We start from the raw sequence: 22,601 nt of genomic DNA, 5'->3' as shown, positions 1-22,601 counted from the left end.
ACATGCGTATTTCCATTTTTGATTTTCACTTTCTGCTTATTTAATACAGATAATTTAAACTGCGGGACGGTGGGTATTCACCTGTTGGTAATTTTGTCATTTTTCAAACTCAATTTTTCCCACCAAGTCACCAACATCTGCGCATTAAAAACCCTAAGCAAAACTAGAACAACAAGTGTCAAAATCAGCTGTTTTCTCATAATAGTAGTGACGCGAGTGAACGATAAATCAGACGCCCAACACAACACGTAATTAATGACTAAAGTCGCACCCCGCCACCAAAAATAACCCCTTTTCATGGTAAGCCCAACTGCCATCACATCCACAAATTGAGGTTATGTCACTTCAAAACATCAATTTTTTGTGACATTTTTTTTCCAGAAAACTACACAATGGATCCGCTCGTATCAAGCCTAGATAAACTCCTCAAGTGCAAAAACGAGGATCCGGCCCGTTTTTACACGTACTTAAGCGATTACACTTTAACTGAGCATGACGAAAAACACTTCATTGAGAGTTTCATTCCCAAGGTGTATTATCTGTATGACAAGAAAGTCCTGCGGAAGGACCTCGTCTACTTGTCGTTATTGGCTGGCGAGAACCACCATGTTCTAGAAAAATTCATCGAATACGATAAATCAATTTTTGTTTTAAATATTGACGATCCAGTTTCACTTTTTGATTACTATGTTTATGAGAAAAAACACTGGGTTTACGAGATCGTGAATAATCCCAGCGGGTTCGATAAACTCATTCCGTTGAAAACGATATACAATAAGCTGAAAATGATCAAGTTTATTTATGAGACGAACTTCCCAGAAGTGGACATTGAATATTTACACAGTCTATCAGCGCAGATCGACGTGGAAGTTTTAGACGATTTCTGGAAATTTTACGTAGATGAGATAATTAAATTTATTGAAGTTGTGAGATTTTGTAAACCGTTGCTTAAGCGTGAGGTTAGTGACTCCGAATTGTTTGCTTTTGGTAGCAGCAACGCTTTATTGGACACGCTGTCGAGATTTGTTGATTTGGGGGACCCGGCACGGTGGGACACTATTTTAAACAGACTCAAACTCAACACCAATGAGGACGAATTGAATGTTTTTACAGGATTTATGATCATAGCAACTTTGATCAGACTACTACTACAAGAAAACTACAACACCAACAATCAAAAGAAAGATTTCGTGAATTCGGTTTTCGAAGATGTGAAAACGTGGCTTTTATCGCTACAAAACAAGCAACTCCAAGTGGAACTTCTTGAGAACGTGTTCTCTTTGCTGTTTCACCGAAGCCGCAACGAATTCACGTGCAAAGAAAAAGAAATTCGCTTCATTCTTTTCCTCCTAAAGTCGGTGATTGAAGAACTCCAACTGAAGAAAACCCACGAAAAAACTTCCCCTGAACATAAAAAACTGTCTAGTCTCATGAACCTCGTAACTGATTCTCTCTGGAGGTTAGATTTAATCATCAACACAAAAATGACCCCGAAAATCGAGGAGCGTCTTTTAAACTACATGCTAGCGCCACCTGCGTCCCTCATCCACCTCTGCTTGAAACGTAGAAACTTCGAGAGGGCGCATCAGGTCATACAGGTAAGTCTACAGGTTGAAGAGAGCCTTCTCGAGGCGCTGTTGGGTATAGATTTCGTACGTCGTTGGTGGGTACTCGATTTTTTTGCCGTCCATGATGAGTACTCCGGGTGGGTTCTGCGTGAAAAATCTCTTGGCTTCGTCGATGGTTTCGCGAGGTCTGCACATTTTGCAACAGCAGCAGCAACAACAACACCAACCTGGAATTGTCCGGTTTGAGTTTTTGTATAGTTTGGGGGTTTTTGTACCTCTTTGACACCAGCAGGGTATGGCTATGACTACATAGACGCAGAACCAGATGAGGGTAATGCGGAGGATTTTTTCCAAGATTCGAACGGTCGAGTTTGTGCTTTTGGAGGTTTGGAGATCTATTACGATGCACTTCAGGGCTGCTATTCCTAGAAAGACATTCATTTTTGCATTAAATTTGCTCCCTAGATTGATTTTTACTTCCCGAGCGTAAGCAAAGGAAGTATTGTAATCGAATCCGTCGACCGGCTCCCTACTTTTACATTTTCTCGACCTTTCATGACCCCGAGAGGACGAAGAAATAGGTCTTCCGTTTCCGGCTGTCTGTCCGTCTGTCTGTCCATCTGTCTGTCCGTCTGTCTGCCCATCTGTCTGTCCGTCTGTCTGTCCGTCTGTCTGCCTGCCGTCCCGGATTTTTATTAGACAGATAATCTCCGAAAGTACTGGGTGGATTGTTGTCAAATTTTGTATTTATATTAGGAATATCATGTAGATGGTAAAACGCTAACAACGCCACTTCAAAATTGTACATAGTAAATGGGTTTTAAAATGTATAAAACAACATAGTCCTACATATGTAGCTTATGACTCCAAATCGAATTTTTACCCGAAACGTCCAGATTTTTCAAAAAAAAAAAAATCAAAATTTTGAAACTACATTTTGCAATTTAATTTGGAATCTGCAAAACCGAATGCTTTGAAATCTTGCAGATGGTTTGCAGTTATGATAAGAATGATATATTTTTAATCAAAATATATTTACTTATCCCCTCCAAAAAATTGATGACCTCAGCTCAAAAGTTTGCCGAATAAATCCTATCTAAAATATACAAAATATGATGAGTTTGTACTTGTGTTTTATCATTCCATTAATATTTTTTGGATATGCATATACAGGGTGACTCAAAAAATTAATGAATGCATGAATTTATGTATTTCATTGATTTAATCAGGAACTAGAAAACCGAATGCTTTTAAATCTTGAAGATGTTTTAAAGTTATTATAAATGCAAATTTTTGAGCAAAATGTATTTGCTCATCCCCCCTAGAAAATTGATGACGTCACCCCAAAATTTTGCTGAATAAATCCTATCTAAAATGTACAAAATATGATGGGTCTTTACTTGTGATTTATCATTCCATTCATATTTTTTGAATTTGCATATACAAGGTGACTCAAAAAAATTAATGAATGCGTGAATTTATTTTATTGATTTAAGCAGGAACTACAAAATCGAATGCTTTTAAATCTTGGAAATGTTTTAAATTATCATAAATGCAAATTTTTGATCAAAATCTATTTGCTCATCCCCCCTGAAAATTTGATGACGTCAGCCCAAAATTTTGCTGAATAAATCTATCTAAAATGTACAAAATATGATGGGTCTGTATTTGTGATTTATCAGTCCATTCATATTTTTTTGGATTTACATATACAGGGTGACTCAAAAAATTAATGAATGCGTGAATTTATTTTATTGATTTAATCAGGAACTACAAAATCGAATGCTTTGAAAAGTTGGAAAATTTCTAAAAATTTCGATATTTCAACGGACGATTGTGGAAAAACGGTTGGAGTAACCAAAGAAACGAGGGCGGAAATGAGTTCTAGAGCTCGAAATCTACAACATAATGTATTTAGTTAGGTCTCGAAAATGTGAAATTTTGGCCAAAATTTGAAGAAATTTGAAAAATTTCACTTTTACAAAAGTTGTCTATAAATTCAGGGACGTAGATCTCGACATGCTGATTCCAAAAATATAGATGTTGTTTGTCACGGAGCAACATTTTCGAAAGAATCTGCACGAAATGTAAATTTTTCAGAATTCTAAAAATTTCGATATTCACCGGACGATTCTGGAAAAACGGTTGGAGTCATCAAAGAAGCGAAGCCGGAAATGAGGTCTAGAGCTCGAAATCTACAAGAAAATGTATTTAGATAGGTTTCGAAAATGTGAAATTTTGGCCGAAATTTGAAGAAGGGGAGACCATTGGAAAAATTTCACTTTTACGAAAGTTGTCTAAAAATTCTGAAAACATTCAGAGACGTAGACCCCGACATGCTGATTCCAAAAATATAGCATGTTGATTGTCACGGAGCAACATTTTCGAAAGAATCTGCACGAAATGTAAATCTTTCAGAATTTCTAAAAATTTCGATAATTTAATGAACTATTCTGGAAAAATGGTTGGAGTCATCAAAGAAACGAGGCCGGAAATGAGTGCTAGAGCTCGAAATCTACAAGAAAATGTATTTAGTTAGGTTTCGAAAATGTGAGATTTTGGCCAAAATTTGAAAAAGGGGGGACCATTGCAAAAATTTCACTGTTACAAATGTGGTCTAAAAATTCTGAAAAAATTCAGGGACCCTTGTTTTGAAAATCTGAACAAGTGTTTATGGTCCAGAACCGGATTTCTCTGAAACATTGAGTTTGAAAGTGAGATTTCTGTAATTTTGAAAATATTGTTCGAATTTTCGAAAAACTGAAGCCGAATAGAACTTCTGTTATGTTTGATGATTATGAATTAGAACAGCGGACAGTCGTTTTATAAGTTTTATTAAACAATAACAAGTGTGTTCTAGAATAACGTTAGACAGAAAAATCGTCACAATTGAGATAGGGTGCAAGGGCGGGGCTTATAGTTTCCCTTTGTTTTTTCTTAATATACATAGCCATCTTTTCACAACAAGAAACTTGGAACATGGTTAAAATGGTAAATTTGTATAGGGAAATAGAGATTCTGCAGTTACCCCTCGGTCCGACAACGAATAAAAAAAATCATCAAAATTGAGATAGGGTGGGTGGGCGGGGCTTATAATTTGCCTTTGTTTTTTCTTAATATATATAGCCGTCTTTTCATAACATGAAACTTAGAACATGGTTAAAATGTACATTTTTGCAAGGAAGTACGGATTTCGCAATTATGGAGCGGAACCTAATTGCAAAGTTTATATTTCCCTATACAAATTTTCCATTTTAAACATATTTTAAGTTTCATGTTGTGAAAAGGAGTCTACACATATTCAAATAAAAAGACATGTTTTGCCTTTTTTTTTCTTCTTAATATACTTGTTCTCTTCACAACAAGAAACTGAAAACATGTTCAAAGTAGTAAATTTTGTCCCTCATATTCCTCTACAAATTTACTAGAAAAAAAAACCACGTGCATACTTTAAGAAAAAAAAACGCAAAATACAAAATGTGACGACTTCTTTTATTTGTCGTGAGTTGAGGGGCGGAACTTAACTGCAAAATGTTTATTTCTCGACAAGAATCAACCATGTTGAACACGTTTTTATGTATCATGATTTTAAAAGAAAATTATATGTCAAGAAAAAAAAACTTCACCCACCCGCCCCAACCTCAAATGCGATAAATTTTTCATTCGTTGTTAGACGAAGGGGCGGAGCTTAAGTGTAAAATCCGTGTTTCCCGACCAAAATTTACCATTTTAAACGTTTTAAATTGTTGTCACAAAAAGAAGATACGTATATTTAGAAAAAAGGGAAAAATTTAAGCCCCGCCCACCCACCCCTGTCTTAATTGTAAATGATTTTTCTTATTCGTTATGAGCCAGAGGGCGGAGTTTAATTGCAAAATCTGCAACATGTATTTAAGTATGATATTGATGTTGAAAGAAACCTATATGTATTAAGGAAAAAAGTAAGAATAAAGCATTTTCTACAGCATGTTTTTTTAAATGGCAATATTAACATGCATTTCAATTATTTTCAACTATACAATTTTTTGTGAATTTTTAGACGACTTTTTCAAAAATATAATTTTCCATATTTTGACACACTTTCGACAATTTTCGAAATTTATGTAAATACATTCTCTTATTTTTAGAAATTTCAAAAAATTCGAATTTTACTCCGAATATATCGAAAATATTGCTCCGTGATCCCAAATGGGCTATTTTTTTGGAATCGAATTATATTTAGATATTTTTCTTAATATACGTAGTCTTCTTTTTACAAACCAGAAAGTAAAAACATGTTTAAATTAGTAAATTTTTGTAGGGAAATACGGATTTTGCAGTTACACTCCGCCTCTCGGTGTGATAACCAATGAGAAATTCATCACAATCGACACAGGGCGGGTGGGCGGAGTTTATATTTTGCCTTTTTTTTTGTTCCTTAACCTATACAGTCTTCTGTTACCAACCCACATTTCTCTATAAATTTACTAGAAAAAAAAAATGACGTGCATATATTAAGAAAAAAACGCAAAATACATCATCTCAATTGTGACGACTTATTTTATTAGTCGTCAGCTGAGAGGCGGAGCTTAATTGTAAAATGCTTATTTCTCGACAAGAATCTACAATGTGAAACATATTTTTATGTATCATGTTTTTAAAAGATTGACAAAAAAGTCAAAAAATAAGCCCCACCCGCCCACCCCAACTTCGAATGTGATGAATTTTTCATTCGTTGACGAACCAAGGGGCGGAGCTTAACTGTAAAATTCGTGTTTTCCGACAAAAATTTATCATTTTAAACGTTTTAAATATCTTAATGCGAAAAGAAAATTACGTATATTCAGAAAAACGGCAAAATTCAAGCCCCGCCCACCCACCCCATCTCAATTGTAAATATTTTTTTTATTCGTTGTGAGCCAGAGGGCGGAGTTTAGTTGCAAATTGCTTTTTTCTCAGCAAGAACTTACCATCTGAAACATGTTTTAAGTATGATGTTTTTGAAAAACCTGTATACATTAAGAAAAAGAAGCAAGGATAAAGGATTTTATACAATATGGTTTTTTAAATAGCAATATTAACATGCATTTCAATTATTTAGAACTATACAATTTTTTGAGAATTTTTAAACGAGTTTTTCAAAAATGAAATTTTCCACTATGTATTCAAATTTTGACACATTTTCGACGATTTTATCTAAATACATTTTCTTGTAGATTTGGGACCGCAAAAGTCACTTCTTGTCTTTTCAGAATCGTCCATTGAAATATCACAATTTTTAAAGATTTAAAAAGATTCGAATTTCACTCCGAATATTTTGAAAATATTGCTTGGTAATCCCAAACAAGCTATATTTTTGGAATCAGCATACATTTTGACATTCTTCTTAATATACTTAACCTTCTTTTCAAAAAAAAAGAAATTTAAAACATGTTTAAAACAGGAAATTTTTGTAGGGAGATGTGGATTTTGCAGTTATGCTCCGCCTCTCGGTCTGACAACCAATGAAAAATTCATCACAACTGAGATAAGGGCGGATGGGCGGGGTTTAATTTTTGTCTTTAATTTTTACTTAAAAATACATATACTTTTCTTTGAACAACACGATTCTTGATAAGGATTTTGTCATTAAGCTTTTCCCACGACGTAGACAGAAAAATCGTCACAATTGAGACAGGGTGGGTGGGCGGGGTTTATATTTTTCTTTTGTTCCTTAATATACATAGTCTTCTCTTTACAAGAAACTGAAAACATGTGTAAAATTGTAAATTTGTCCCTCACATTTCTCTACGAATTTATTATAAAAGAAAATTAAGCAGAAAAGAATTAACATTTTATATACTACCAAATTTTCGTTAGGTCCCCATAGTGAATATAGAATCAAATGAATCAGTTCCGAATGAATCCTGCTACCCTGTGTTCAAAGGTGATGGCGGCTCTGGCTCCCGCCCTTACGGGTGGAGAGGGGTAAAACAGGTTCCCGCCAGATGCACTTTCTTAACAACTTCCACAATGTATTTGCTCATCCCCCCTGAAAATTTGATGACGTCACTCCAAAATTTTGCTAAATAAACCTATCTAAAATGTACAAAATATGATGGATCTGTACTTGTGATTTATCTTTCCATTCATATTTTTTAGGTTTGCATATACAGGTTGACACAAAAAAATTAATGAATGCGTGAATTTATTTTATCGATTTAATCAGGAACTACAAAATCGAATGCTTTAAAATCTTGGAAATGTTTTAAAGTTAGCACGGTCAATTTTTGATCAAAATGTATTTGCTCATCCCTCCTGAAAATTTGATGACGTCACCCCAAAATTTTGCTGAAAAAATTCTTTCAAAAGTGTGCAAAATATGATCAGACTGTACTTGTAACCTATCATTGCATTCATATTTTTTAGATTTGCGTATACAGGTTGACCAAAAAAAAATGAATCAGTCAATTTATTTAAGAAAGTGAAACCAGAAGCGAGGGAAGTTCTGTCGAAACAACTTTCGACCAATTTTTTTACCTATTCCTCTATTGCTTTCGGCCGAACAATTCTTGGCATCTTTGAATTCCATTACCGCGTCAACTGCCTCTTCCACGGTCTCATCTTCCTTAACGTCCGTGTAGTTAAACTTGTCCTTACTCTGCCTTTCCGCCTCCACCTCCTTCTGATACGCCGTCTTAAAGGAACCGTAGTCATAATTCTCCACCTTCTCTTCCACCTGCTTCTCTTCCTCTCTCTTCCTCTTGATTTTACTGTCGATCAACCTCTTCGCCATCTCATTCAAATAATACACGTGCTCATTTTCCTGTAAATCCAAATCACAAATCAACGAATAAATCGCCAACGATAATACTACCGGCTGAATAAAATTGCCCTTTGTATCAACAAAACCGCCTTCCCAGGGTATAGCTTCGTCCAAATCGAAGTTGTGTTCCTCAAACTTGGTTATATTCTTCACGGGTTGGTTCTCCGTAAGTTCCCGTTTGTTCTGGTGGAGAGCGATTTGGTGGATCATGAAGTACTTCTTTTCTGAATCCGGAGAAGGTTCCACCGGAATCATCTCATCCTCGTCGCTAAAAATGTCATCGCTTTCCGATATTTCAGAAATGACGAAGGTTTCTCCATCTTCCAAGTGGATTTCGTGAGGGGGAGGCCAAATACTTAAAACTTCTCGAGCGAGAAGAAGCAACGAAATGACACGAAAGACTGTCATTGCGTTTGTTGCAGATTTTTGATCTGAGGGATAGCGATCTGGCGCACGAAGTGACTTACGCGGAGAGTTTACTCGCTTTCAAGAAGTTTCTGCGGAAAAATGGGAAGCTGAAAGTGTCTATAGATCGATCGGTTGAAGATTTCTTCCAGGAGAATCCGCCTCGAGTTAATAGGGAAGTAGAACAAGCTATGGAGAAGTTAGGCGAGAAGTTCAAACATGTTCTTCATTTTAAAAGTGATAACGAAACATTTATGAACGTTTTCGATTTTGCCTTGACGAGTACGAAAACGTGGGAGGAGTCGGAGCTACTTTTGAAATTGGCCGCCGACAAGTACAATTTAGACGATTCCATACCTTCAAACTATCGAAATTTCTATAAAAGAATCACAGAACTTGCTTACGTAGTTGGTCCAAAGGACAACGTTTCCCTCCCTGAGATTCTTACTTCACCACAGTATCCCCTCGATGTCACACACTACAATAGCAAAGAAGAATTCTATGACGCTCTAGGCAAACTGTACGACGAATTCCAAACGCAAGTTCAGAACAGAGACCCTGGTAGCTTCAACAAGAACCACCCTAGCCATAAAACCTTACTCAAAATGAACGACCTATGCCAAAAGTACTTGCAAGAGACTTCCAGCGAAAAAGAACCCATCCAGTACTTACAACGCACGTTCAACTACCTCAAAGCCTTCTCCAGAATCTTATACATCGAGCAAAACAGCTCCGACATCATCACCAAACAGACAAACGCTTCTTTCTTCGACATCTTCGATTTCAATCGATCCGAGCTCACCGGGAAACTCCTCTTCGAGCGCCACCTAGACCCCACCGAATTCGAAAAGTACTTCGGAAAACTTAAACTGGACTTTTTGTACCACGTGGTGGGTAACTGCTTCCCAACTATCAACCTCCACGTCCAGGAGAACGTCACCGTCGAAGAACTGTACCATGACAACATGCTTTATATTCCGAGTCCTAGTATCATCGTCTACATCCAAAAGCGAAACTGGTTGCTTGCCTTTATTTTAAGCGAAATGTACAAAGTCGAGGGTATCAAAATCGACATCAGCGAGGTGCGTCTTCGCACCTTCTTCAACTACTTGAAGTTGCCGAAGATCCAGCACTTGAAGGCGATTTTCGAGAAGAACGATATCATTGCGGCTCTCCAGAATTGCATCAGTGCGCAGAAAGTGAGGTTGTACCTCAGGCAGCACATCGTCGAGCCGGACGTTATATCGATTCAATCAGCACACAGTAACAGTTCGGAGGAGGTGTTAGAAACCGGGGTGGAGATGCTCGAAGACGCGAAGACGACCAATTGGAAGTCTCTGTATGATCTTATTGAGAGCGTGCCCGAGAATCAAATGAAAAAGAAGCCAGATTTGGTTGCTTTGAGGGACATGGTTTTGGTAAATATCGTGCAGGATGGGTTCGAGTCGGAGTACTATAGATACACTTTTTATATTACTGAGAGGGATTTACGGATTGATACGATATTTAATAATTTGAAGAGATGGCCTGGGAAATTCGCGTCCGACGTTATCAAGGCGGAAGTCAGCAGGTTTGATTGTTTGATGGACAGTAAAGTCGAAACGTTGCGAGATTGGCTGAAGCATATTGAGCTTAATGAACAGGTAAGTGGAACTTTCTTTAGATTTAAAAGTTAGTGCGTGGTTTCAGTTGAAAACCGTTTTCGACCTCAAATCGTGGTACAAAAGTTACAACTTCTGCAAGAATTACCCGGAAAGTGCCTTGGAAAAGATTTTGCTCACGGATAACGTAAGTAACCTTCGTTTTTCTAAAAACGAGATTTTTTAATCAACCTGTAGGTGGACCACTTACTGGACTTCATCAAACTTTATAAACCCTCCGAGGACACTCTTTGTAACATCACCACGACCTACTTGTCCAAAATCATGGACTTAAACATCCCCTTAACCAAAATCAAAACCATCCTTGATAGTCTCCCGTTTGAACACGCCATCAACACCTGCCACAATCTCCTCACCCTTCTGCGCAATCTCGAGTACCTTCAATTCATAGCCGACTACCTAAACAACAACGTAACCGACGACCTCTTCCTCAAAAACGTGCAAGTCAGCCTAAAAATGCTTACCGTGTTTAATGCAACCGACCAAGAACAACTATTCTGCCTAATCAACGAACCTCTAAGCATCCTTGAGGTCCTACTCATGAACACGAAACTCGACAAACTCGCAGCTATTCTTGAAGTCCTGAACGTACCTAACCAAGATTACAGTCGAGAGATCATCAGTGTGGAGAAAATCGATGAATTGTTGCGACGGTACGCCGAGAAGAGCCTAGATTTTAGGGTGATCACGCATCCCAACCCTCGTTTACTCAAGACGCCTGAACCTACTAAGTTGCTTCAGTCGTTTGATTCTTTGAGTTTGGCGTCTGATAAGAAGCAGTTTGTGGTACCGGAGGTGGTACCTACGAAAGAGGAGTGGGTGCAGAATGATGAAGTTGTGGAGTGTATGTGTTGTCGGCAAGTTACCTTCTCCATGTTCAGTAGGAGGCACCACTGTAGAAGATGCGGGCGTGTGGTGTGCTATGCGTGTTCTTTGAAGAGGATGTTGGTACCGACGTACGGAGATATTCTGGTGAGGGTGTGTCTGGACTGTTTCGCACAGACTTGTAGCAGTTCTGACAAAAGCGATAGTAATGCTTCGGAAAAGAGTGACTTGCCGTCATCAAGATCCTTCGTCCAAGAGTACTGGTTCTTGAATGACGATCCCGAGCATAACAAGATCATCAGAGAGGAGTTTTCGTACGAACACGCACCGAGTACCTCTTTGTGTTTCTCGATTTTGAAGTACCATTCTAAGAGTGTCGAGTACCCGAAGTAATGTAGATACAGTTTGATAGAAGAGGGTTTTAACGTGTCGTTTCAGGTTTCTGCTAGAGCAGTGCGAGATAATGTTGAAACTACTACAACCGAACAAGGAGCCCACGCACGAAATCGACTATCTCTTGGTGATAAAGATGTTGAAGTACGACTATAGAAGCTCTAGGAAGAATACAAGAATGAGTCTTTATTGGTTGCAGGTCTCTAGCAGTAGCCGCGAAAATGGTGTCTGCAGAAAATATGCTGAGTTCTGGGACTTCCATGGCTGATAGAATTCTATCTCAAGCAGAGCTTTTGGCTTTGTTGGCAGAAAGAGGTTGTTTGAATTTAATGCCCCTAGTAGGAGGGCAAAACCTCTACATCGACCCTACCGTATTGAGGAGGTTACGCGATAAGTTACTACAACGCGAGCAGTGGAATTTAGCGTTGGAGGTTTCCACAAAAGCGGGACTAGACAATTCAGGTAAGCTTTGTCTTTCAGGTTGTTTTAAATTGTGATGTCAACCGAACTAATTCAGGTGTGTTCGCCGCCTGGGGTAAAAGCTGCTTAAAAGCCGGCAGCCTTTTAGTCGCCAGAGACAAATTCCAGCGATGTTTCGACAGACACAACCAATACGAAACTTCCTCTATCGCCAGCAGACAGTCCGACCTATATAGAAGCTTGGACAGTCTTACATTGAGCAGGTCCCGCCTATCCTCCCGAATCTCCACCAGTAGCACCCTTTCCACCGAAAACAAACCAATCAAAGACCCTCCTCTCCTTCACGAAATCATCGAAATCTTGGAAACCAAGACACGGACCATCAAGTCCGAGGTCCTCGAAAAAGCCCAACGCATCACCATTTCAGGGTCGATGTCGAGCTTAAACCAAATCGCACCCTTCACGGTACACACAGACACGGCTATCTGCGTGGTAAACCGAATTAAAAACCTCAAGGAGATCGTTTCAGGGAACTTTTCTTTCGCCGAAGGAAAAAAAGTCAATCCTTACAGCTCCAAGCCATCTATAGACCCGATTTTCTACGACGAGTGTGTTTATTATTTGACCAAATACGGTACCCATTTGAGTCTACTGGAATTCTATGTGAGACACGGCGATATTCATACCGCGTTGTTGTACATTGTTGAAAACAGGCTAACGACTGATCTTTTCGTCGAAGTTTACATGAAGTGCCTCAAGGACGGCGTCGTGAATATTTTGCAAGAACAGATGTCTCGAATTGACTCATCCTTGAATTTGTGGAAGGATTATTTGAGGCAGTTGTGTCGTCAACTCGAAAAGCATCAGTTGTTGAATTGTTTGTATCAGTTGCAGTTGTACATAGGCGACTACGTGAGAGCAGCCATGACGTGTATTCGGTTTTACGAAGAAAATGTGAAGAGTTTTACCGAGTTGGCGAACAACATGACGCATTTGTACAAAGGGGAGGAGCATTTGAAACAGGTTTTGGAGCAGGAGCAGTGGGTGGACGTGTCAGGTATGAATCAGTGTGAAACTCGGGCGCCAGTTTTACAAAATACTATTTTATTACCGTTACTATAGCTAATTTCTGTAAGTCTCCTCTAAGTATTATGCTTCTAGTAGAGTGACGTAATCCAACGCGCTTAAATCCCGGCTGCCAAATAGTAGAAATATTGTATATGCGATTTCTATATAAATTTAAATAAAAAACAAGGTATCCAAACAAAAAAAAGTTAATTATTCCTAAAGTTGTAGAATTATAATAGTTATTTAAATGAACTGATAAAAACAGTTACTGTTTACATGGCCATTGAATATTTAATTTTATGTTTATGTTAATTTGACCTTTACTTTTCACCTATATTTTTTTTCCAAAACAAATTTTCGTCCTCCGCGCGTTTCACTAATTTCAAACGTGGAGCCAAATATTTAAACCCTGATTGGTAAATTGAATGTAGTTTTCAATGTCATTGGACACTTTAAATTTTCCCGCCAAAACTAACCTATTTCTTTGGTGGCGGTTAATTTAAAAATTCAAACGCTCCCTTCCAGTTGACACTATGAGCACCAATTCGAAGGACAGTTTCCACGAACGAATGCTCTCAAACCCCGACCTAGTAATGAAAATCGACACTAAAGACATCAACAAACACATTGACACCGTATCAAGGCAAGTCGAAATCGTCAATTTTCTCTCACGGTGTGAATCGTCGGGCGTCAACACAAGACAACTCTTAACAGACCTCATTTCGTTCAAAGGTGGGAAAATAAAGTGAAATTTCGTCCTCTTCTTTTGAATGAAATTTCCAGATTCCAACTTTACCAACGAAAAACTAACGATCCCGATACTTTTCGGTTCCACTGCCGATAAGATACACCTCGCGACGATGGCGATCGTCGCCGGCAGGAGCGTCGAAGAAGGTTTCCAGCTCGCCACAAACATAATAGAAGATTTTAAATTGCGTCCGATCAAGGTGTATTGTTTGGCTGGGAAACAGTTCGCGAAATCGGAACGCTACAACGGGATTTCACAGCTGGTTAACTGCATCAAGTCCACGGGAATTAACGATTCGGCTGTTTCGGATATGTTGGATGAAATGCTTGCTCAGGCTGTCGGAACGCTGATTAAGGCGAACGTAACGGCGACCAAAGTGGAGGAGTTGATCAAGCTGATAAAGGACAGGGCGATAAAGGTATGACGGAGTTTGTGAAAACTCGGAGTGAGGTTTTGTTTGCAGATTTCGGCGTACATTGAGGCGAAGCAGTTGAAGACTGCGTATTTTTTGGCTGTTAAATATAAAAGGACTGCGGATGTTAGGAGGATACAAAGGGAGGCTGAGTTGCTGAATATGCCTGCGATTAAGGCGCTGTGCCAAAAGGTTCTTCAGACTTCGCCTTCCACGTCGCATTCCAAAGAGTAATAGGCTGTGATTGAGTACCATGAGAGGCTATTTTTGTACCTTATATGTAATTAACAAATAAACTTTTATTAATATAATATGTTGGGTTCAATTTTTAAAACTCTTGTGTTTGAAGGGTTCTACGTTTCGAAAGTATTGTTGGAAAATTAATTATAATTCTGATGGTTCAGTAAATTCAACTCATACCTTCAAAACTAATCTTTATTTTATGTCTGAAGGTGACGTCATCAAGTTTCCGGAGGGTATAAATGAATCAACTTTAATTATTAGTTAATGTCACCTTTCCCGATATTATTATAATAAAATAATAATAATTTTATGTCTGAAGGTGACGTCATCAAGTTTCCGGAGGGTATAAATAAATCAACTTTAATTATTAGTTAATGTCACCTTTCCCGATATTATTATAATATAATAATAATTTTGTCTGAAGGTGACGTCATCAAGTTTCCAGAGGGTATAAATGAATCAACTTTAATTATTAGTTAATGTCACCTTTCCCGATATTTAAAATATAAACTAAAAATTTCTACCATATCCAATAAATATTTATACAACGAAAGATTCTGAAATTCAGAAATCCCTGGAAAATATATACAGTCTTGTTGATTTTCTTTTTTGTTTCAAAAAGTGCCAGGCATTCTTGCTCAGACACAAGTAAGAAAAATCTAAATATCGGTTGGCGACCTTACAAGGTTAAAAAACCGTAGCGAATACAAAGAAAATAAATGATAGAGATTAACATTAATGCAAACCGGTAAATTAACGGAACAAAGTGAAAGTATATGTCAGGCTGACATTAATGAATAAAGCAGAGCTAAAAAATAACTACGAAAAAAGCAAAAGTTAAAGTAAAAATAGGAAAACAACCCTTCTAGATCCAATTTTTAAAATAGGGAAGCTGATGTTTTTTAAATTAAACATTTTAATAAATGGGTCAAAATATGTTTTAATGAACAAAAAAATTATATTTAACAAAAAAGACATATTTAAAACAAATTTGCCGAGACGAAGTCGGGCGATGAAAAAAATGTTCACTCACGAGGTGACGTGATTTTCTTAATTTGACACTTAAAAAGCCGTATTTTCTCTTAGGTACAGATATTCAGATTGTAGATTGTTTCAGAAATTCCTCCCACTCAAGTTCTAAAATCACAAACCAGCTATGTTGAGATTCAGTAAATAAATTTATTCACTCTGTAAATTACAGGCATAGCCAACCACGAAATGCTGTTTACCGTTCATAATACTTGGGAGTTTAATATCACATTAATACCAACTTAAATACTCTACTTAATTAAAATAAAAATTAAAATATATTACTAAATTAATCAGGATTTAGTACTCAGGTGAGATTAGTCTTCGAGGATTTCGTTCCCGTTCGCTTCGTGATTGTCGCTGGGGATCCCGTTCTGCAGTTCGGAGTTTAATTTCTCGGCAAACACTGCATCCATTTCGGATATCTGCTTCAGGAAGCTCTCTTTCTGGTCGCTGCTCCACTGGGTGAACCACTCCCGGAACAACTTCACCTACAACGCAATTTTTCACTCCACCGCGTCCTCATACGCAATTCAAATTCCTTACTCGGCACTCGAACAGCGACATGGGTTTGTCCTGGCAGTTCACGTTTGCGATGCTGTTGACGATCCCGTTCACGTAGGCCCTATTGGCGTATTTCTCCGCCAAGATGGGCAGGAAGTCTGACCTTTGGAGCTCGCTCCACTCTTGGAACCACTGGACTAAATATCTAACCTGGGCTTCGGTGCTCAGCATTTTGCAGTCTTTTGAATCAGTCACTGGAACAGAACAAACACCTTCACTATCGGAACGCTACTACGTATTTGCAATCGGGGGAATAAAAGAGAAAGGTTAATATTGGTGCATGACATGGCAAAGCTTTTGTTGACAATTTTTAGCGTGCGTTGTGACCCATTTACTTACGGAGGGCGCTTACCACTAGGAGAAAAAGTTTTATTATAACATGCTTCTTATCAGGTACGGTTTATGGTGTTGTTACTGTAAAAAAACTCGTTTGAGTGGTGAACCGTAATGACCTCGCACTTTTTAAATGCGGCCTTGACCTGGCTTGCTCTCACGCGGTCGGTAAGATAGGGGACGACAAGAACGGTTTTAAAAATACAATTTTCAAAACTGAAGAACATTTAAAAATAGCGGGTCACGTCGTCATGCGTGAAATATTTGCTTGTTTTTTTGTCAAACTCATAATGCATTCTTTGTTTCATTAATAAAATCATAACAACAAAAACAACGTTGAGAAAATGTGCTGACAGACATGTACAAAAAATCTTAAGATACTGTGAGGTTTCGATTTTAATACATACTCATGTTACATTAAAATTTTGAACAATTGTCTTAATTTTGAAAATCTGACTTTAAATTTTGTAAACTCTTTTTTGTGTATACCAATGCAACAAAAACAAATGTTACTAGATGGAGATATGTCACTCCTATTCATCTAAAACCATAAACGTAGAAATTAGATTAGATCGGGTAAGTAAATAAAACGATGCTTATTTTTCAGACATCTCTCCAAATGAGGGAGAAAATCGGTACCTTTTACCAAATTTATTTTTTAAGGATCTGTGAAAACTAAAAAAAAATTTAGTTTTCTACCGCACCGGAGTGTGGGAAATGAATGAGGTGTCTACCGCCGTGCTCTCGTAATAATTTGTAATGACTGAGTAAGTTAAATGTTGTGAAGTATTTTAAATAAAAAGAAATCCATTCAGCAGTTTTTCAACAACAAGCTGGTTGCACTCAGTTCTATATCTTGCTGCATTCAGTGTTCTAATCAAAGATACATATGCATGTCATTTTCATCATATCTCATCGAATAACGCAGAAAATTCACATTGAATTTATGCCCCTAGTTTTTACTTTATAGAGATTATCACAAACGAAAATCGCAGAATCAAATTTTATAATTTTTTAAAGAAGCAGGATTTGTTGAATTATACTTCAAAGGCGAGGGAAGTTCTGTCAAAATAACCTTCGACAATTTTTTTCATTCCGAAATTGCGTTTCTCAGGTTTATGTTGGCAACAGTATTTGTTTCTAACTAGGAATAAAATTAACTAGAAAAAATGTCATAATATTTTCAACGACGCGTTTTACTTTCGAAAACTTTAAATTACGCGGTAACTTTGTACGTGGTGACTGCGCATGCTGTATAGGGGTGTATCTTTTACGACTATTCAGTAGATAGGTCCATTGACATTTACCAGAATATTACAAGCTATTTACTGTTTTCTTCACTTTAATTCAGGTCACACGAATTACAGTTCGTCGTCTGCGAACTTGTTTGATCTACAGACCAGAGCGCACTCAGGCCAATGTCGACTCTAAGCGTTCGGAAACGATTTGATCCGTGATCTGATACACATCCTAGCCGGTTTCGACCATAATTTCTTGCTGTTTCAACTTTCGAATTCACAGTTTTCCGAAATTTTAGTTTGGGGACTTTTCAGTTTACTCCTATTTATTATTAAATTTTTGGATTTTGCAATTTCTCAATTTTTCAATTTCTCGGTTTTCAGTTTTTCTCTTCAATTCAATCAATACGATTATTAAATATTTCGATTTTTCAATTTTTGACTTTTATAAACTCTTTATTTGTCGATTTTTCAATTAATTGATTTTTCAGGTTTTTTGGTTTTTCAATTTTTCTATTTTTTCAGGTTTCGATTTTTCAACATCACTTTTTTGATTTTTCGATTTCTCAATTTTTCAATTGTTTAATTTCTCAGTTTTTGGACATTTCAGTTTACTTGTCATTCAATTTTTCGATCTTACGATTTTGCAGATTTTTGATTTTTCAGTTTTTCGATTTTTTTTAAGGTTTCAATATTTCGACTTCACTTCTTTGATTCTCAATTTTTCGATTCTTTAGATTCTCGGTTTTGGGATTTTTCCGTTTTTCGATTCGTCAGTTTTTCTTTCATTTTTCAGTTTTTCGATATTTCACTTTTGGGAACTTCGACTTTTTTTGACTTCTGGATTTTTCGATGTGTCGACTTTTTACTTTTTCGATTTTTAAATTTTAGATTTCTCAATTATTTGGTATTTTAATTTTTCAATATTTAAAATTTTAAATTTTTCGATTTCTCGATCTTTCATTTCATCTCTTCCATATTTCGATTTTTCGACTTCCCGGTTTTAGATTTTCTGTTTTTCAATTGTCGTGTTTTCAATTTTTCAATTTTTCAATTTTCGATTATCCGATTTCTCGATTTTTCATTTCAGTTCTTCGATATTTCACTTTTTCAAGTTTTCGATTTTTTCGAATGTTTTGATTTCTTAATCTATCGATTTTTCGACTTACCGGTTTTAGATTTTCTGTTTTTCAATTGTCGTTTTTTCAAATTTTCGATTTTTCACTTCTTCAAATTTGACGTTTATAAACTGTCAGTTTTTCGATTTTGAATTAATCGATGTTTTGATTTTCCCATTTCTTGACTTTTGAGGGTTTCGATATTCCTGTTCTTCAATTCTTTAATTTTTCGATTTTTCAGGTTTTTGGTTTTACATTTTTTAGTTTTTTTAAGGTTTCGATTTTTCGAGTTCACTTTTTGTATTTCTCGCTTGCTCAATTTTTCGACTTTTTAGGTTCTCAGTTTTTGGAGATTTCAGTTTTCGGATTTTCCAGGTTTTCCATTTTTCAGTTTTTCTTTCATTTTTCAGTTTTCCGATATTTCAGTTTTGGAATTTTTCAATATTCCGATTCTTCGACTTTTCGATTTTTGGCTTCTGGAGTTTTCGATGTGTCGATTTTTTTACTTTTTCGATTTTTCAATTTTTCGATCGCTTAATCCGATTTTCCGATTTCTCCATTTTTTATTTCAGTTCTTCGATATTTCAGTTTTTCAAGTTTTCGAATTTTTCAAATGTTTTGATTTCTTAATCTATCGATTTTTCAACTTCCCGGTTTTAGATTTTCTGTTTTTCAATTGTCGTTTTTTCAAATTTTCGATTTTTCAGTTTTTCAAATTTGACATTTATAAACTGTCAGTTTTTCGATTTTTCAATTAATCGATGTTTTGATTTTCCCATTTCTTGACTTTCGAGGGTTTCAATGTTCCTGTTCTTCAATTCTTTAATTTTTCGATTTTTCAGGTTTTTGATTTTTCATTTTTTAGCTTTTTAAGGTTTCCATTTTTCGAGTTTCACTTTTTGTATTTCTCGCTTGCTCAATTTTTCGACTTTTTAGGTTCTCAGTTTTTGGATATTTTAGTTTTCGGATTTTCTAGGTTTTCCATTGTTCAGTTTTTCTTTCATTTTTCAGTTTTCCGATATTTCAATTTTGGAATTTTTCAATATTTCGGTTCTTCGACTTTTCGATTTTTGGCTTCTGAAGTTTTCGGTGTGTCGATTCTTTTACTTTTTCGATTGCTTAATCTTTCGATTTTTCGACTTCCCGGTTTTAGATTGTCTGTTTTCAATTGCCGTTTTAAATTTTTCGATTTTTCAATGTTTTTTGATTTTCCGATTTAGTTTCCCATTTTCAGTTTAACTTTCATGTTCCAGTTTTTCGATATTTCAGTTTTGGGATTTTTCAATATTTCGATTCTTCGACTTTTCGATTTTTGACTCCTGGATTTTTTGCTGTGTCGATTTTTCAATTTTTCAAATTTTAAAATTTAGATTTTTTTAATTTTCAAAATTTTAGATTTTTCGATTTCTCGATTTTTCATTTCAGTTCTTCGATATTTCAATTTTTTCCAAGTTTTCGAATTTTTCAAGTGTTTTGATTTCTTAATCTATCGATTTTTCGACTTCCCGGTTTTAGATTTTCTGTTTTCAATTGTCGTTTTAAATTTTTCTATTTTTCAATGTTTTGATTTCCCGATTTAGTTTCCCATTTTTAGTTTTTCTTTCATTTTACAGTTTTTCGTATTTCAGTTTTGTGATTTTTCAATATTTCGATCTTCGACTTTTAGATTTTTGACTCCTGGATTTTTTGATGTGTCGATTTTTCAATTTTTCAAATTTTAAAATTTAGATTTTTTTAATTTTCAAAATTTTAGATTTTTCGATTTCTCGATTTTTCATTTCAGTTCTTCGATATTTCAATTTTTTCCAAGTTTTCGAATTTTTCAAGTGTTTTGATTTCTTAATCTATCGATTTTTCGACTTCCCGGTTTTAGATTTTCTGTTTTCAATTGTCGTTTTAAATTTTTCTATTTTTCAATGTTTTGATTTCCCGATTTAGTTTCCCATTTTTAGTTTTTCTTTCATTTTACAGTTTTTCGTATTTCAGTTTTGTGATTTTTCAATATTTCGATCTTCGACTTTTAGATTTTTGACTCCTGGATTTTTTGATGTGTCGATTTTTCAATTTTTCGATTTTTAAATTTTAGATTTTTTTAATTTTTAAAATTTTAGGTTTTTCGATTTCTCGATTTTTCATTTCAGTTCTTCGATATTTCAATTTTTTCCAAGTTTTCGAAATTTTCAAGTGTTTTGATTTCTTAATCTATCGATTTTTCGACTTTCCGGTTTTAGATTTTCGATTTTTCAATCAATCGATGATTTTCCCATTTCTTGACCTTTGAGTGTTTCGATTTTCCTGTTCTTCAATTCTTTAATTTTTTGATTTTTCAATTTTTCGATTTTTTAAGGTTTCTATTTTTCGACTTCACTTTTTGATTTTTCGATTTTTCAGTTTTTAGATTTTAGGATTTTTCAATATTTCAATTCTTTGGCTTTTCTATTTTTGACTTTTGGATGTTTCGATGTGTCTACCTTTTTACTTTTTCGATTTTTCAATTTTTGGATTTTTAAATTTTAGATTTTTCAGTCTTTTGCTATTTTAATTTTTCAATTTTTCGATTTGTTAATTTTTCATTCCCGATTTATAGAGGTTTGATTGTTCAGGTTTTCGATTTATAAGTATTTCAATTTTTTATTTTGGCCTATTTCGGTTTCTCAGTTTTTCCAGTTTTCCATTTTTTCGTTTTTTCATTTTTTCCGCTTTTCCAATTTTTCAACTTTTAACTTTTTGTTCGATTTCTCTATTTTTCGATTTTTCGACTTCATCACTTTTCGATTTCTCGTTCTTTTGATCTTTCAATCTCTCAATTTTTCAATTTTTCGAATTTTTAAGTTTTTTGATTTCTCGATTTATCGAGATTTGGATTTTTCGATATTTTGATTGTCACTTTTTCAACTTATAAATTGTTCAATTTTTAGATTTTGGCCTATTTCGGTTTCTCAATTGTTCGACTTTTCGACTCCACGATTTCTTGATCCTTTGATTTTTCGATTTCTCGGTTTTTCGATGTTTCGATTTTTCAGTTATCCGATTTTTTAAAGTTGGGAGTTTCGATTTCTCGATTTTTGGTTATTCACTTAGTCGTTATAAAAACCGACCAATTTCCCGCAGAAATTATAGTTCAAACCAACCATATGGCTTCTGAACGCTTAGAGTCGACATTGGCCTGAGCGCGGTCTGGTCTGTAGATCAAACAAGTTCTCAGGCGACGAGTTGTAGTAAAACAAGTTTTTTTATTGGCATCGACTATTTAAAATTGGCGCTTGCGGACTCCAATGTCAATAAAGGCGGTTTTGCAAAATCAGCCTGTATGTCGCATCTATATTAATCTATGCTCAAACCATGTAGGTGTGTTCTCTGATAGAGGTATTATAAGCAGGGAAGTGAATAACAGAGAAATGTTTTTTAGAGAAAACGGTAAAAAGAGTAAACATGTGTGTTTCTTTCAAAAATATTAATTTAAGTAGTAACTGTTATTTTGTTAAAAAACCATTCACTACTTCACAGGATATACAAATTAAATTAAAAAAAAAAAGAGACAAATACAGTATTAAATTTAATTTACAAAAAGTAACAAAAATAATGCACACATTTCAAGGTGGCCGTTTTTTTTTGCTGGTCAGTATATAACAACAGCAATGACTTGCAAAAATCCTTTATCTGTATGTTCGCGAATGTGTATGAACACATTCAAACAGCGGACTCTCACGTAAGAACGAGTTTCGCTTATTTTTTATTTGTTTATGGGTGTCAGAAACAAATGTGTTCGTTGCAGAATCCAGCACCTCAATT

At 35.7% G+C, this 22,601-nt stretch overlaps 3 protein-coding genes across 5 annotated transcripts; 1 reads left to right on the top strand and 2 right to left on the bottom strand.

Moving 5' to 3' along the window:
* Nucleotides 1-137: 137 nt before the first annotated feature.
* Nucleotides 138-14,595, top strand: LOC135124440 (zinc finger FYVE domain-containing protein 26). Its single transcript, XM_064049495.1, has 11 exons — nt 138-300; nt 382-1,598; nt 8,775-10,400; nt 10,447-10,545; nt 10,596-11,632; nt 11,682-11,780; nt 11,836-12,098; nt 12,154-13,113; nt 13,650-13,856; nt 13,908-14,290; nt 14,336-14,595. Exons 2-11 carry the CDS (start codon nt 393-395, stop codon nt 14,516-14,518), a joined length of 6,063 nt encoding a protein of 2,020 aa, XP_063905565.1. The 5' UTR covers nt 138-300; nt 382-392; the 3' UTR covers nt 14,519-14,595.
* Nucleotides 1,592-8,775, bottom strand: LOC135124444 (uncharacterized). Its single transcript, XM_064049503.1, has 4 exons — nt 8,404-8,775; nt 8,067-8,352; nt 1,844-1,993; nt 1,592-1,795 (listed from the first exon to the last, which is right to left on the bottom strand). Exons 1-4 carry the CDS (start codon nt 8,758-8,760, stop codon nt 1,605-1,607), a joined length of 984 nt encoding a protein of 327 aa, XP_063905573.1. The 5' UTR covers nt 8,761-8,775; the 3' UTR covers nt 1,592-1,604.
* Nucleotides 14,596-15,686: 1,091 nt separating the features above from the next.
* Nucleotides 15,687-16,621, bottom strand: LOC135124087 (uncharacterized protein C14orf119). Of its 3 annotated transcripts, none has more exons than XM_064048949.1 (3): nt 16,460-16,621; nt 16,103-16,314; nt 15,687-16,047 (listed from the first exon to the last, which is right to left on the bottom strand). In XM_064048949.1, exons 2-3 carry the CDS (start codon nt 16,289-16,291, stop codon nt 15,874-15,876), a joined length of 363 nt encoding a protein of 120 aa, XP_063905019.1. In that variant the 5' UTR covers nt 16,292-16,314; nt 16,460-16,621; the 3' UTR covers nt 15,687-15,873. The 3 variants fall into 3 exon arrangements, with proteins under 3 accessions (XP_063905019.1, XP_063905020.1, XP_063905021.1); XM_064048950.1 differs by having other exon boundaries at nt 16,473-16,621; XM_064048951.1 differs by lacking the exon at nt 16,460-16,621 and having other exon boundaries at nt 16,103-16,396.
* Between the last annotated feature and the right edge of the window lie 5,980 nt (nt 16,622-22,601).

This window comes from Zophobas morio, unplaced genomic scaffold (assembly GCF_036711695.1).
Source record: "Zophobas morio isolate AGI-343-1 ecotype UQ-CSIRO unplaced genomic scaffold, CSIRO_AGI_Zmor_V1 ptg000007l, whole genome shotgun sequence".
NCBI classification, from domain to species: domain Eukaryota; kingdom Metazoa; phylum Arthropoda; class Insecta; order Coleoptera; family Tenebrionidae; genus Zophobas; species Zophobas morio.
The sequence above is the reverse complement of the archived record's forward strand: the minus strand, read 5'-3'. Positions and strand labels throughout refer to the sequence as shown.